Below are 16,364 nucleotides of genomic sequence, written 5' to 3' on the forward strand. Positions count from 1 at the left end.
TGGTTCCCGGACCTTCTGGACTTGTCAGCGGCTGCCGGTGGACGCGGATCTGCTCTCCAGGGAAGGAGGCGCCATCCTCCACCATGACCCGAAATCGCTGAACTTGCAGGCCTGGCTCCTGCAGCGCTAGAGTTTGGAGGATACGACATACCGGCCGACTGCAGAGAGGTTCTTGCAAAGGCCAGGGCGTCCTCGACTCTTAAATGCTACGGACACAAATGGAAGAGGTTCTCTGTCTGGTGCCACGCACAGAAGATTAACCCTCTACGGATTACGGCTCCCCAAGTACTGCCGTACCTGCTGACGCTGGCCAAAGCTGGACTGGCACACGCGTCCAAGATTCCTCTTGCTGCGATCTCCCAATACACCAGAACCACGGGGCGGACGTCCTTGTGGTCTCATCGTCTGGTGAGAGTTCATGAAGGGACTGTTCAGATCGTTCCCGCCGGTGAAGGCTCCGGCCCCGGCGTGGGAGCTCAACGTGGTGCTGACCAAGCTCATGGGACCTCCGTTCGAGCCTCTGCACTCGGCCCCGTTGAAGTTTGTCGTGGAAAACAGCGTTTCTTGTGGCCATCACCTCTGCACGACGGGTGGGAGAGATCCAGGCCCTTTCCTGCAAGGCCCCGTACTTGACTTTTCACGACACGAGGGTAGTGCTCAGGACGCACCCCTCCTTCATGCCCAAGGTGCCGTCGGACTTCCACCTCAACGAACCCTTGGTGTTGCCTGTGTTCTTCCCGTCGCCTTCGTCGCCGGCTGAGAGGACTTTGCACTCGCTGGATGTGGCTAGAGCGCTGAAGTTCTACGTGGACCGCACGAAGTGTTTTCGGAAGACGTCACAACTCTTTGTGAATTTTGGACCTGTCAATCGGGGGAAGGCTCTCTCGAAAACTTCAATTTCCAGATGGCTCTCCGGCTGTATCATGTACTGTCATCGGTTGGCAAACCGACCGCTGCCTGGCCGTCCGAGAGCCCATTCCACCAGAGCGATCGCAGCTACCACGGCGTTCCTTTCTGGTGTGCCCCTGCTGGACATATGCAGGGCTGCTACGTGGAGGTCGACGCACACCTTCACGAAATTCTACTGCGTCGATCGGGATTCCAGGGAGGAGTCCAGGGTCGGCCGAGCAGTGCTGCGCAACCTGTTCGCCTGAGGTGAGCCTGGTGAGGAGGTAAGATGCTTAATGTTGAGCCTTTGCCACCTCCCGTGGTTGTGCATGTGTGTACTGCTATGTATTCTTTATTCATGAGCATGTGAATCCATGCCAGACCCCATGCTGGAGAAGGAACAAGTTACTTACCTGTAACTGTTGTTCTCCAGCATGGGTCTGGCATGGATTCATATGCGAACCCTCCCGCCTACCCCTCTGCGGCTCTTCACTTGGTCATACTGCCACTTCACGTGCTTCCAAATCTGAAGATGGCTGCCAGAGGCGGGGCTTAGGTAGAGGGCAGTCATTGGCTGTGGTCCGTATGACGCAGAGATCAGTGATTGGTTATTACTACGAAAGACAGATCAGAAACGAAACTGATACTGGTTTTTTCTTTACCGAGGATTCCCAGCCTGACGACGGGGAATATTCATGAGCATGTGAATCCATGCCAGACCCATGCTGGAGAACAACAGTTACAGGTAAGTAACTTGTTCCTTTTCTCTGATTTCATCAATAATACTAAATAGGCTTTTAGCAGGACAAGTTTGCTCTGATTGATTGATTGATTACTAAACTGTCTGAACGTCATGTACATCATCCGGAATGCTTTTGTACTTGCATTTACTGTGTTATCACCTTTCATCCATAGAGGAAGAAGAGGCCCCTCCTCCCCCGACCCCTCCGCCGCCACCGGTGCCGCAGATCTTGGTGGTGCCTGTTCCTGTGCCAGTCTTTGTGCCTGTGCCCATGCACCTCTTCAGCCAATATGCGCCAATTCCGTTTGGAGTGCCATTACCTGTAAGTTGCTTCTGGAGAACTGATCGAGAAATGTTTGTTTGTTCAGGGCATCAACTCTATGTGCATGACTGTTTAGGTAATGACTCGAACTACATATACATAGGAATACTTTTACTTTTCTGCCAGCCATTAAATATGTAAACCACTCGGGACTTGCTTGGTACATTGGGTCGGATAGTGTGATAAATGCCCCCATCTATGCCTCCTTTGTTATACTCCAACCCAACCACTAGATGGCAGCATATGTAAAGTTATGTTATGTTAAAGGTACTTGCACCAACGGAATCGGTCCCCAGGCGCTCTGGCGGATCTGTAAACAAGGATACGGGCGCGTAGGGTTAGTCGGGTGGAGGGTGGAGTAGGAGAGTGGGAGAAGTGGTTTGCTATCGGCAGCTTCATCTCGGTATGCACCGTGCGCTGAGCTTTGGTGCAAGTGATGGATCGGGCAAACCTTGTGTGCTGTAGGTGCTGTTTGTGTGTTGATGCAGTGTTGTAAAGTGCGTGCGGATTGCTGGGAGAGAGATGGTTGTGTGAGTTTTAGGTGGGATGAGTGTGCAGAGATGTGAAAAGTATGTAATACTACCAGATGTGAGCCACAGAAAGATTACTGGTAAGTTATATTCACTGTGTGTTCTACAGTGCGGATGCATTTGCCACAACCAAATTTACCACTTTTTCAATTTTGTGTAGACAAAAACACGGTACAGCTGTAGATCTGTAGTAGAAGAGTTTAAGTGGCACTCAAGTTTCTTTGGGTGCATGCCACAGTGTTAACTGATTAAAGACCTTTTTGTGATTGCCCTTTTCTTGCTTCCAAATGCCCAGGTACCTGTTCCTATGCTTATTCCAACGACTTTGGATAGTGCCGATAAGATCATTGAAACTATCCAGGATATCAAGGAGCAGATTCCTGCTGATCCTTTCGAAGCTGACCTCCTCCAAATGGCAGAGATGATCGCTGAAGATGAGGAGAAGGAGAAGACGCAGTCACACGGAGGTAGATGAAGGTGTTAGTTTGCATGGATGCATTAACAAGATGAACTTGCTGAAACAAGTTAAAAGTTGCTCACCACCATGTTGTTAAAAGAATGTCCCCAAACCCAAGGTTCATGTAGACATTTCCCCACATAGGCTTCCCATTAGATTGCCTAGTCACCCAATCCTAAACTTGTCTGAGCCTACTCTCTTTGAAGGGGAACTAGGTGGTGAAAATACATTGAAACATAGAGCAAGGTACAATAAAGGGGTGATCACACAATATATTAGAAAACTAGTTTGCTTATATAGGATTAATGCAGATTAGGAAATGGTGTTGTACAAATAGGTAATTGTTTTAGGTAATGGTACCTTGGATTATCTTGCGCTTGAGTCACAAAGTTTAGCATTCAAATATATCCAATGCAATAGGGTTTTAAGCACGGAAGCAACATTTCATGTAATCCAGTTAAATAAAATCAAAATAAAATTCTGTGCTTACAAGCATACAAATTTTGACATTTTTTAGGTTTTTACTAGATCCCACTTTATAGTGCATGGACTTCCATCCACAGTTAGGTTGCAGGACACATATGCCTGACTCTGCTCATTGTGTAAGCACATAGCAGAGCTGTAAAACGGTACAGGGTAACGTATAAAAAGTGAAGGGCCGTGCCACAGAGGATGTTGAAGATATTGGATATCTTTACTTCACCATCTATTTGCGTTGTCACTTTTGCTTCTTCAGTCCTTTACTTCTCCTGTTTTCACTTCTCCTAGCAATCACTTCATCATTACAGTGGGAGACCCTCTGTACCCCCTTTTTTTATCCCATATTCGTCCCCTCCGCTACCCCCTTAGCCCCATCCCCAACCTATCCGTAACCACAAATCCACCTTCACATCGTGAATATGCAGACAAAGTAAAGGCATGAAGTGTATTTCTGATGAAGTGAATGCAGAAACGCGAAGCGCAGGCGTCGTTTTCTTGAAGTAAAGGGGCAAAGTTAAACTAAGGAGTGATGGCTAGAATGTTTAGAATCCATCAGGCAAGTTGTCTGGGTAACCCTCCAGATCATCCTTCCTAGCCTGCCAAGCCATTATAGAAAAGAAGGAAACCATATGCAAATCGGGCTTATCCCATCACCAAAGGGACAGTCCAGCCATAACTGCTAGGTCACTTCCCTTCTGCATGAGAACACAAGCAACCCCAGACATGTTTCAGTAATTAAAGGGGACATACAGAAGAAAAAGTGTTTTGGGGGTTTTTCTTTAGGCACAGTATTGGGAAAGATGCTCCTTTTTGCTGTGTTACCTCCATGCACCTAAATAAGACACCATGCCGTGCTCTATTGTCCACTTATCCTGACATTCTGGAGTTAAGTGAAGCCTGTTTGCTCTGCTTACCTTGGTAAGCTCAGTTTTGGGGGCACTGATCTGACTCTATACGCTATCAGAGCAGGATAACTTTCTCCATAGTACAAATCCTTGTTTTTATCTGCACTAAGCGCCTTCTGTGAAGTGTGGTATAGACACAATGTGATTCTATAACTTTGTAGTTACTTGCATGATGTGTCCAGGATGGGCTGGTGGCAGTAAATACTTTTATGGTCTTTTCTTTATGTCTAGTCTCGTGCACTTTTGCGTTTTGCTGGTTAATTCCAACTGGAGTACTGTATACTATAATATAGCGGTGCCATGAGATATTCGCCTGTTCTTTGATCATCTTGTAGCTTGACCACCTTTCTGCCCTGGAGTGGGACACATTTTCCATATATGGTTAACCCTTTCCCAGGGAAAGCTCCAGTTTTCGGATGGATGGGTGGATGGATGGGTGGGTGGGTGTTTTTGTGGGGTCTAAGTCGGTCTGCACCCAGTTCACATTTGTGCCAGAGTATGTCTGTTGCGGGGCAGGATTGGACAGCCACTGCCATGTTTGAATGGTGCAGATCCTATCAATGGTGCTACGTAATTCTGTAGGTTTGCTAATTAAATTGGTACTTGTGTAGCACAGCTGGCAATTTAAATTACCCTGTTCAATGAAAGCACAGTTAATCCTGCATTTCCCTTGCCCCTAGCTCTCCATGCCCGCTTTTCTCCGTTTACTGCAAGTTCAAAGGGGCTAATGGAAAGAGAGTGCAGCAGTTATCTCCACTCTTAAAAGTGCTAAAGGCCTTGTGGAAGTGATAGCCAAGGTTCTTTCAAATATTTGTAAACCAGAAGTAATCTAGATGATACTGTCAATACTGTCAAGATGTAACTGTAGGATCCTGCAGGAGTGAAGCTGTCCCACCAGACCCCCTAAACCTGCTAGCCCAACAATCCTGAAACTTTAAAACTATTGGACAGGCGAACCCAAAGGGAAAGGGGAATGGAGAAAATAATAAACTCAGGATCTTCTACTGCTTGTATCTTCTGCCTGTCTTCACTGGATTTGGCCTGGTCAGTAGATGTCCTAAAGTAAAATGCAATATACATATATTGTTAACTCAGCTGACCTCTCTAAGAGAAAACTATTTCATTTCCCAAACTAAATACCTCTTTACTTGTAGCCTAATCTGTATTGCTTTTAGGCTGCTCTGGTGAAACTCTTGAGCTGACTGAAGACAATTACTTTTCTCTCTCTACTTGCTCAATGCTGAAATCTCCTCTAGTGTCTTCCTCAAATCTCTCTTCCTCACAGATTACCTTCAATTGAATTGCCCAAAAGATATTACTTTGCTAGTCAGAATTACTCTACGTGTTTATTCAGTTGCTTATTCAGCTAGGATATTCAATGTACCTCACACGGCAGCTGTGAAGTCTGTCTCTTCCTTATTTTCAGTTACTGCTGATCTTTCCAAATTAATTTTCTCTGCTTCTTTCAAAAAATCCAAAATGCGAAACGACTTTTCAATTAATACAGTCTGAAGTCTTACAAAAGCCCTCATCGCGAAGCACAAGGAAAAAATAAACAAAACGTTGTATCCAAAATGGGTGCGACGCACGCGCTACGTCGCTCGGTCCCTTTCTCTAATTAGCGCATTAACATGAATCCTTCAGTCTCCGGAACAAACCCCGAAGCAACGTTAGTACTTGTTATTATTTGTTAATAACTTTTAAAACACAACGATTAACGTCCGCTCGCCCAGTTATTAAATGTGAACTTTAAAACGTTACAAGCGCAACAAAAATGTAATGACACACGCTTCTACTTTTTACTGCTCCTTCCACTGAATGCTGATTCTTCCACAAACGACTACTGAAAACTCGTCTCAAGTTCATTTAAACAGTCTCTCACAAAGGAAATGATTCAGTAGACAAAACAGTTCTTCTTTTCTCAAGACTTAGTAAATCTTCTTTTAAAAACGTAGCACACTTGGCTTAATCTGGTCTTTGAGGTCACTGTAGATCTGCTTACTCTGCCATTCAAGTTTCTTCAGAAAACTTCTGCTGCTGACTTCTTTATTCACCTAAACTAGGATTTGAGCTTAAACTTGCAAAAACAAAAGCTCTAAGACTTTTAGAAACTTAAACTATTTATTAACTGGAGCTAACAATATTATGACCTACTCAGATGAAAACTAAAATAAAAGGCAGTTTAGAATTTCACAGAGGGTTCCAAGTGGCAACACAATGTCTGAACCAATCACTGCTGTAATGTAAATCCACCATCTTGGCTAGGGAAAGCTAAGACTTCCTGAATAATAAAAAAGTTGAGTAACAAACCTTAAACCTAAACTGCTACCCAGAACTCAACTCTCTCAACCCAACCTAGTTCTTAAACAAACCTACCCTTCTACTTCTCCAGAATGAATGCCTGAAGCGCCCACATTTTCAGAAACCCTGAGAATGTGAAGGACTTAATGTGGAAACCTGACATACTCCTATTAAGGTAACTTTAGTCTGATTGGCAAAGACAAGTCAGTGTATGTTAATATTCGTTAGAAAGATAGTCCTATAATCCATTCCTACATATGTTACATAATGCATAATTGCACTACTTCTACTGTAAAACACTGCATTGTCTGTTTTTCAGTAAAGGTTAGGTTTGTGTATCTAAGTCTGTGTCAACTAGATTTCATTTTGAAGGTTGAAGGGGCATCATATTGACGAGTCAACATGATCACTCAGCCAATTGCTTTTGATGAGAAACGTAGTTATGTGACCTGCTGGCTGCATACATCCGTGCAACTGGTGCTCAACCCATGTGTCGATTACAAATGTTACGTTATCACCCTGTACTTTGTACAAGCTACACTGAAAGGGAGATGTCTGCAAACTAAAATATTCCAACTAGTTTGCCCAGTTCTGACTGATACGCCATCCACTTTGTTTAGTCTCTTACTTTCTTTCCTCTTGCATAAGAAATACACAAATGGAACTAGATATTTCCGTCTGTACATCTACAGACCTACTGCAATACCTGTTGAAATGTATTTCTAAAATCAACGCTTGTGGGCAGATTTTAGGAGGCCACCCTTGTTAGGCTGAACAGGGAGAGACTGAGAGTTTAGCCAAAACCCAATCAAGGTAGCACTGCAGAGCAGTCAATAATTCAGCTTAGACAGATTGTTATAAAAATAGTTACTTATTTACACTTTTAAAGAGAAATGAAACTAGCAGGTACTAATATCACACAATACATATAACACAAATATATATATTCATCAGTAAGTTCACTTAGAATACATCACTAAACTAACCAGGTGAAACAGGTCCTCCGTAAATAAGAACCTTTACTTCAGATGTCAGGCCTTACGATGTATGGGGCCTATTGTGGGCCTGGTGCCCAAAAGTCAGAGGTTCCAATATAAGGTTTTACTCAGGAAGGTATTCTCTATAGTGATGCGATGGGCTTGTGGTGGTGATTCAAAACTGTCCAAAACAATTTAAAAGTTCAACAGCTATTTGTCAGAGTTCTCTCTCTTCCAGACCCAAGCTAATCCAGGGGCAGGTTACATGACCGAGGTTCGACGACCAAAGTTAAGAGGGTGATGGGAGACAAAGGGCTTTGAATCCAATGGGATCTGATGGAGGACAGGAGGGGTACGCACACAGATATGCTTATCGCCCGAAATCCCCCGGCTCTGATTTTCCCTGGGGTCTTGATCATTGTCACAGTAATGCCCACAGCAGAGAAAACTAAGCCTGCCCTCTCTACCAACCCCTATGTACACAGCTACACAAGACAACAGCTCTTCGCTAGCGCCATTTCAGTGGCATTAATATGGCATCACCAACCCCATTCCAAGCGCACCCTGTTCTTTTGAACGCAGAAACTCCACACTCTGCCTTCGAACTTCATACCTTGTGCGCGCCAATGCCAGACCAAGTACCCAAACCACCTCTTGCAGGACCAGGCCCCACAAGCCCAACAATACAAGCTCTACACCTTCCCCACATAAGCCAGTCCACAGTTATCTGCCCCGCCAATCAGAAAGCACTCATCTTATGGAGCTCTTATTAATGCCAGATCCCTAATAGCGCATGCACTTGACATAGCCAACTTCATATCATCCAACAATCTTGATTTTCTAGCAGTCACCGAAACATGGCTACAACCAGCAGCAGGTCCCTCACTCATGCTCCCGTGCCAGAAAACTACACTATCCTTAGAGCTGACAGAACAGCCATTAAGGGGGGTGGGGGGGGGGGGGTGTTGCATTCATTGCCAAAACCCAACTTGTCATGAGAGAATTTGCTCACCACTCCTTCTCCTCTGGAGAGCTCCTCTCTGTCAAACTTCCAATATCACCCGAACTTTAGTTACTCATACAACTGATATAACCAACCTACTCACACTCCACACCAAACCCAATTCCCAAATACTAGTACTAGGTGATTGCAGCTTGGGCTTTCACAACTCTCAAGACCCCAACACCTAAGCCATAGAACACTAATTGCAAGAACTAGGTGTTAGGGAGAGTTCTAAAAAATGTGCTAATTCCCTCTACCTTAGAGACCCCCAGCAACTTTGCTGGATTTTGAGGACTTGATGTTTTTAACCTGGTGAGAGTGAGACCTTTTTTTTCCCACTCTCTCGTGTATTTTATTGATATTTTATTTCTATCGTGCGCATACACAAGTGTTTCAGAGCGCGACAAGGGAAGGGGAACAGGGGAGATCAAAAACAACAATCTTACTAGGCCCAGTGACATTGAGAACGCACAAGTGTAGGGTAAAGGGGGAGGGGTCAAATGCATGGAAGGGGGAACAAAGAGTGCGGAGCGAGGAGGAAAAAACATAATAAATTAATAAATAAAAAATAATAAATTAATAAATAAAAATACAACAAACAATGGGAGTGCACTCAGTAAGTGGCAAGTGCTAGGTTTAAGGCAGCAGGCCAGGTAGGTCTGATAAGTGCAGGAAGAAAAGGGGAGGGCTGTAAGGGTACAGATACAGACCCCAGTGCAAGGGGTGGCCCGGAGGCAGTGCGTGAGGGTGGCAAGATGAGCAGGTGCATGGTGCCGAGGGAGAGTAGAATCAGCAGGGGAGAGGAGGGGAGAAGGCCGAAGCAAAGAGGAAGGTTTTGAGGTGCTTCCGGAACCAGAGATGGTTCTCCTCAAGTTTTAGTGGCAGGTAGGCTGTTCCAGGGGGAGGCCCCAGCCGAAGACAGAGATCTACCCCCAGCTCTTTTCTTTGAGAAACGACTGACCCTGAGGGAGTTAGAGATTGAGGAGCGGAGTGCTCAAGATGGGAGGTATTTACAGAGGGATAGATGAAGGTATGTTGGACCCAGGCCCCAGCAGAAAACCTTGTGGACAATGCAGAGGGTTTTGAATGTAATCCTTGCATCCACTGCGAGCCAATGGAGCGATACGATCCCAGGGCTTGAGGCCAAGGATAAGTCTCGCAGTCCTGTTCTGGATAAGTTGCAAAGCGCTGAGAGTAGAGGCAGGTAGATTAAGAAAGAGGCTGTTGTAATAGCCCAACCTAGAGAGAACCAGAGCTTGGGAGACGGTGAGCTTCTGGGGGAATGAGAGGAAAGGAAGAGTACCTGTGAGGAGGTGCAGTAGGAAGTTTGACTTTTTTGATACATCAGCGATGTGGGTGGAGAAGGAGAGTGTGTAATAAAAGGTGAAACCAAGGTTCTTGGCCTCGCAGGTGGGGATAGGAGGAGGGCCAAGGGAGGCCGGCCAGAGAGTGTGAGGAAAAGGTGATGGTGTGCCAATGAGGAGGATCTCAGTCTTGCTGGCATTCAGACAAAGATCGCTGGCGGCACTCCAATCTTGAATGGCAGTTAGGCAATCAGAGATGAGGGAGGTGAAGGTGGTGGCCGAGGACAGCCTGAAAATGAGTGTCGTCCGCATAGCACTGGAAGTTTGAGCAGAAAATGGCAATACAGCAGGCGAGAGTTGCCAGGTATCGGTTGAAAAGCCAGGGTGAGAGATTAGACCCCTGGGGAACACCACATATATGTGATGTTATACACTGTTTCGTTTTGGTTATGGAGTCTATCCAACTCCTTAGGCATCATCTTTTACAATTGTCACAAAGCACCTTCAGTGCCGTGACACAGGGAAGTCTTTCAGATTTCCCAAGGTTTAACTACCTTATCTGGGATAAACTACTGTTTCCCAGGGTAAGTGAAGTGAAATTGACTTTACTAGTCTTAAATTCCTAGACCCACCACACCCTTTCTTACAATAGTGCTGAAGGGGATTACTTGGTATCCCCTTTGTCTAGATACTCATGTAGCATTCAAATGTTACCCTTTCATTTCAGAATGGCTGGTGGCAGTGGATTTACAGCGAACTACCATGATTTTTCCCGACCGCAAACTATTCATAGCTATGGTAACGTTAAATCGCGGGAGCCGTGTTTTTCACGATGGTGCCCGGCCATCTTTGCTAAAATGGTTCCCGGTCTTGGTTTTTTGCCATGTCTTTATGGAAACGTCCTTCTAGAGTTTTTCTCTGCGCACCAAACCAGGTTTGGTCTCTTTGTTCATTTGCCTTTGGCGGGCTTCAGGAGTGAAACCCGCCTCTGGCTCCAGAGTGTCTGGGGTAGGCAGGAAGTGAGGGAGGTGCCTGAAACTCCCTGTGCTTAGTCTCCTAGGAGACCAAAATGCACTCTGTGATGATTGGCTGGCTACTGTCCGGCAAGGACAGCCACCCTGCTCGGTGAGTGGCAGCTAGGCTGGAATGAATGGAAGAGAACTGAATAAAAGGCGTGTCTCTTGGCTTGGAAGGCAGAGTTGACCACTGGACGAAGGAACTGAAGAAGAGCCTGAAGAGGATGGCTGCTGCAACAACTGGACCGTTGGTTTGCCTGGTGAAGCCCTGCTGCAGAACGGAATCGCCAAGTTCGCATCGACGGAGAAGCCCTGCAAAGGACGACTTCTCCCTTTGAGTTGGTTGGACCAATCAACTCCCAAGTAAGCCACCTGGACACCATCTCGAAGCTGGTTGCATTTCCTCAGAGTGTTGCAGGAAACCGTAGAGCCAGGTAGAGGGACACCAGATTGTGTGCGTTGCTTGTAAGCTGGCCGAAAGCATTTGGAAGAAGATTCGGACTCCCACGATGTCGGTCCGACCAAGCCTGACCCCCCTCGCTGAGTGCAGGACCTCAGAAGCAAGGACCGTTCACCTTGATGGCCAGGACCAGCGTTGTTACCAGTGCAGTAGCTGAAATGCGAAACGGCCACTGAAATTGAAGTTTGCCGGTTGCAAGCTTTTGACCGTCCCAGTGCAGTGCAGGAGTCCCCCGACGTCCTCCCTTTTTTTCCCCCACGACTGAGGCGCATGAACAGCGAGATCTGCAGAAACCGTCTCACAGTGAAAGTGCTTGAAACGTTTGCAACTCACAGGCCTAATCAGCTTGTGACCCTACATTTGATTCTTCTTTTTACAAACTGCTTCTAAGAACTTGTGCAGAGACTTTTTCATTTACTTACCAGAACCTCTTTATCCTATCCAAGACTTTAGCCCATTATTTTTGCCTAGCCTATTGAATTGACTCTTCTGGTGAACTCAAAGTATTTACACTAAGAATAATTGAAGTCTTTCATGTTCTGATAACCTTTGCCTTTTATTCCTCTTAAAAAGTATTTTGAATGCCAACAGTAAGATATTAATGTCCCAGCACCCTGGTTACTAAAGTCACCTATGTGTGTAGGTTGTGTCTGTGGGCCATCCCAAAGGGGTCTTGTCTGATTCAGAAACCTAGAGTGTACAGTATTGAAGTATATTTGTTTGTTACTATTTGATTGCCTCCTTCTAATGAAAGTTTTATAACTGACTGATAAATAAATTGTTTATGCAAGAAACCTTGAGTATAAGAGTTTATTTGAATACCTGTAACTGTGAATCTTTGTTTAACCCCACTACAACTCACATTTCCCCTCTTGAGATAAGCCTGGCTGCTCAACATGCTACCAAAACTGTGTAGTACCAGCTTATACCAAAGGTTGGGTTGCTTATACCTGTAGTCAGTTGTTTGTAGTGTTCCCAGAGGGTACTGCTTTCAAACTTTGCCTAACACTAGGCTTTACCCAGCACACAGAATCTACACACAAAGGTAGAATCCTGGGCTGGATTGCTGACCTAAGTTGTAACATCGAAATACTCTCAAACACTCTGTGTGCATGGTCAGACCATCGCATCATTCAGTTTGAGCTTAAGACTCTCAACCAGTCTACCAGAATTACGCCACAAGTACCATCTTCCACGACTAGAAATTGTCGGTTGATCAACATGGAGAACTTACTGCCTCTGATCCAACCCATCAATCACCCTATGTCCCCCAACTTGGACCCTGCGATCCTTGGTGACTCCTATAGTCTCAATCTGCTTCTAGCTCTAGACCAACTGGCTCCTCTCTAAACCAGAAAAGCTAAACGGCCCAGTCACCTAAACAAATGGTTCACATCCGATCTCAAGGACCTGAAGTCTAAAAGACACGCGGAATCCAATTGGAGAAAGAACCCTTCACCGCAGAACAACAAACTTTTTAACATCTCAGCCCATACCTACCAAAAGGCTATTTTAAAAACCAAAAGTGACACCTTTAACAATAGAATTTCAAACGCCAAATCCAGTTCCAAAGAACTCTTCACCATTCTAAAAGAACTGGAAACCCCAGTTCCACACCAGACAGCATGCAACAAAGATGCCTGTGGTGCGCGAACATTTTGAAGTCATTGCTATATAAAATAGCACTACTTCAGGATAAAATAGCTACCGGAAGACTCATCCTTGCTCAAAGTTAAACCCAATTCCATCAAGCACCACCTACCCACACCTAAGACAGATAAATTATTAGAATTTTTACCAGTCACCACTAAAGAGATGGGGGCTATAATAACCAGCCTTAAACCCTCCAAATGCCAGGTGGAATATCTGCCCATCCACTGTCATTAAAGAAGGAGCTAAAGAATGTGCGCCCTTCATCACCTCATTCATCGATTCCTCCTTCGCTTCATGCTCTGTACCCAAGAACCTGAAGGATGCTACTCATCAAAAAGCCCTCTCTCGACTCCCAATGTCCTTACAAACTACCGACCAATTACTTCAGTTTCTTCTAAAAAATATTAGATAAAGCAGTTCACATCCAAATACATAACCACCTAGAAGTAAACAATCTGTTAGGCCTTCGCCAATCCGGATTCAGGCCCAAACATGGCACAGAAAGAGCTCTCCTGGATCTCAAAATCCAGATGGATGAAGCTAAAGACAAGGGTCACCCAACCCTACTACTATTACTTGATCTCTCTGCTGCTTTTGATTTGGTGGATCACAGCATTCTGACCACACACCTAACATCATCCGCGTCATTCTCACCCAAAGCAGCGAAATGGATCCAATCGTTCCTATCTGACAGATCCATGAGGGTCTTCTCGGCCTTGGCAGATCCTTCACCCATCACCTGCGGAGTCCTCTTGTGTCTCCCTAACGCTATACAACATCTTTACAAAGATGCTGTTTGATCTACTTGATGACATGAAAATCCCATATACTAATTATGCGGTGGATATGCAAATTCTCATCATGCTCACAGGGTCATATGAGCAAGACTCTGCCTGACTAAAAGAAATATACAGTAATATCCAAGACTGGATGGCCAAACACAGCCTCTGTCTAAATGATGAGAAAACTGAGCTCCTACTCATTGGCACTAGGCAACGCTTAAACATACTGAACCCACAATACAAGTCCTTTAACATTGACAGAAACCTCATCAACATGTCCAAAGGTGCAAAAACTCTGAGTCTACCTAGACTCTACCCTCTCCCTTTCAAGACAGGTCAATGCCACAGCATCATCTACGGCTTACATCTCCAAACTTAGAACTGCCTGCAAACATTTCTTGTTGGCCCCAAGCTGCATCACACTGGCCAGAGCTTTGATACTCTCCAAATTGGGCTATTGCAACACCTTATACCTGGGCACAAGTAAACAAAACCTTCACAAGATCCAAGTGCTGAAAAACAATGCCCTCCATGCAGCACTAAACATACCACGCCCAGACCACATTTCTCAATCCATTCGAAAAATGCCAAATGGCTTCCCTACATGACAGAATCACCTTCACTCACAAATGCCTATCCAACACAGCTCCCAAATACATTGCTGATAAAATCTGCAGAAAAACCTCCACCAGACCAACCAGATCCAACTACTCTCACTGCCTTACTATTCCCAAATTCAGGCCACAAAACTCAGGCGGCTCCAGCTTCCCTGTCCTAGCAGCCAAAACCTGGAACGCGCCCCCCCCCCCCCCCCCCCCCAGGCCTCAGAGACAAACCTTCCTTGCGCTTCAGAGTCGAATCCTGGCTCATGTCGGAAAACCCGCCATAAGGATCCTATACCACAGACACTCTGTAAATATCTCTCCTCCTGTGCTTACTTTATATTTTCGAATCCGCTTATGTATATTTTGATTATATGTCTGTATTCTGCTTGCCGTCAGGCTTATGCTCATATTGTACATTTTCTGTTTCATCTGTAACATAACTCTAGTTTATATTGTACACGATCTGTATCCTCTGTAACATAACTCTTGTTTATAATGCACATTATCTGTAACCAAAATTCTATATGTAAGAAGTCTATGCCTTCAAGTCAAGCAACTCCAGGTTCGGGGCGCTATACAAGCAAATAAACTAATCTAGACAACTCTGAGTCAAAACCAAACCATTTCAAGGTAGCAGTGATGAGCGGTCTAGGCTAAGTCTCAAGAGGTGGTGAGCTTGTAAAGGGTCCACAATGAGTACACACAATGGGACTCACAAATTACACTTAGACATTATGTATAAAAATAGTTATTTATTTATGGCCATATATCATAATGAAAAATGACTACAGAAGTGGCAGTCAGAGCGGCTGTGTGGCTTGGACGATCTCCCCTGAGTATTGCCTATGAGAAGAGAATTCTCAGTGTTGAACGCACGCTATCTCACGCTGAGAGGGCCCCTCCACTAAGATATCTGAGTCAGAGGTGAGGAAGCTGTGACCTCCCTTGCAGGGCCCGTTTAGTGTTTTCCTCTGCGATGGGGCGGAATATTCTAAGGCCGTATCTAGATCGTGTCTAGACGCGGTGCCCCACGGAGCTCCCTCCTGAGTCAATAAAACCACCAGCCTTCGCAAATCCGGCCGCAAACCGGTGCAACTAGCAGTTTGTGCTGGTGCTTGCAGTGCCGGTCTTGTAGTGTCGCAAGAGTGTTCGCCGTGTTCCTTGGGTTTCCCAGATTGTTGGCTGGACTTATTCCAGGAGTAGGTGCAGCAAGGACGGTATTTGTATTTGTAACGCGCACCTAACCCTGAGGTAACTGGGCGCTGGAAAACTTAACATGTTATAGCCTAACATAATAACATGCATAGGAAATCAACAGGTGGGTCGACCAAGGATACAGGTAGGTCTGGCAGTCAATATATACAGATAAGGGCATAGCGATCGGAGCAATGAAGACCAAATACAGATCCACTGGCAGCCTGAGACTTGGTTGTTAGACTTGTCAGTGAGCCAGAACTTAACTCTGGTTTTGAAAGCACTGAATTAAGGTTCCATTCTAATGGTGTGGGGTAGAGTTCCAGGACTTGGCTCCTCCTGCAGTTTTTAGGTTAAACATAGGAATTAGGAGGAAGTGTGTTTGGGAGGATCTGGTAGGTCGGGCTGATTGGTATTTGGATTACTTGTTTGACTTTGTCGGTGAGAGGGCATTGACTGCATCCATACCAACTCGCCCACATTGAAGTAAGCATCAACCTCTCCAAACATCGTAGTTGGCAGGGTGTGACTGCCTTAGTCTCGTGACCAACTGCACTATTTGTACCAACTCTATGGCAACTGCTAAACTTTGTAGTGGCAGAATGCTTATTACCGCAAAGGGATTGGCTGCACTAAAGGACATTGAAGATAAAATGGAGATGGGGGGGCTGCGGAGGGACAGACTCATCCTCCATCGCTCAAATATCACAAGATGGTGCAGAAAGAGTGGGATTGACTTTGATGG

General features: G+C 45.4%; 1 protein-coding gene across 15 annotated transcripts in view; it reads left to right on the forward strand.

The window, feature by feature from the left end:
- The window catches only part of ZMYM4 (zinc finger MYM-type containing 4), a 1,943,772-nt gene that overhangs the window by 1,211,542 nt on the left and 715,866 nt on the right, over positions 1–16,364 (forward strand). For all 15 annotated transcript variants that reach the window (XM_069622579.1, XM_069622582.1, XM_069622583.1 and 12 more), the window contains 2 exons: positions 1,804–1,952; positions 2,778–2,949. In XM_069622579.1, the coding sequence (XP_069478680.1) occupies positions 1,804–1,952; positions 2,778–2,949 (321 nt within the window). The remainder of the gene's footprint in view (positions 1–1,803; positions 1,953–2,777; positions 2,950–16,364) is intronic.

The sequence above is a fragment of the Ambystoma mexicanum genome, chromosome 11, assembly GCF_040938575.1.
Source record: "Ambystoma mexicanum isolate Mex_15411 chromosome 11, UKY_AmexF1_1, whole genome shotgun sequence".
NCBI classification, from domain to species: domain Eukaryota; kingdom Metazoa; phylum Chordata; class Amphibia; order Caudata; family Ambystomatidae; genus Ambystoma; species Ambystoma mexicanum.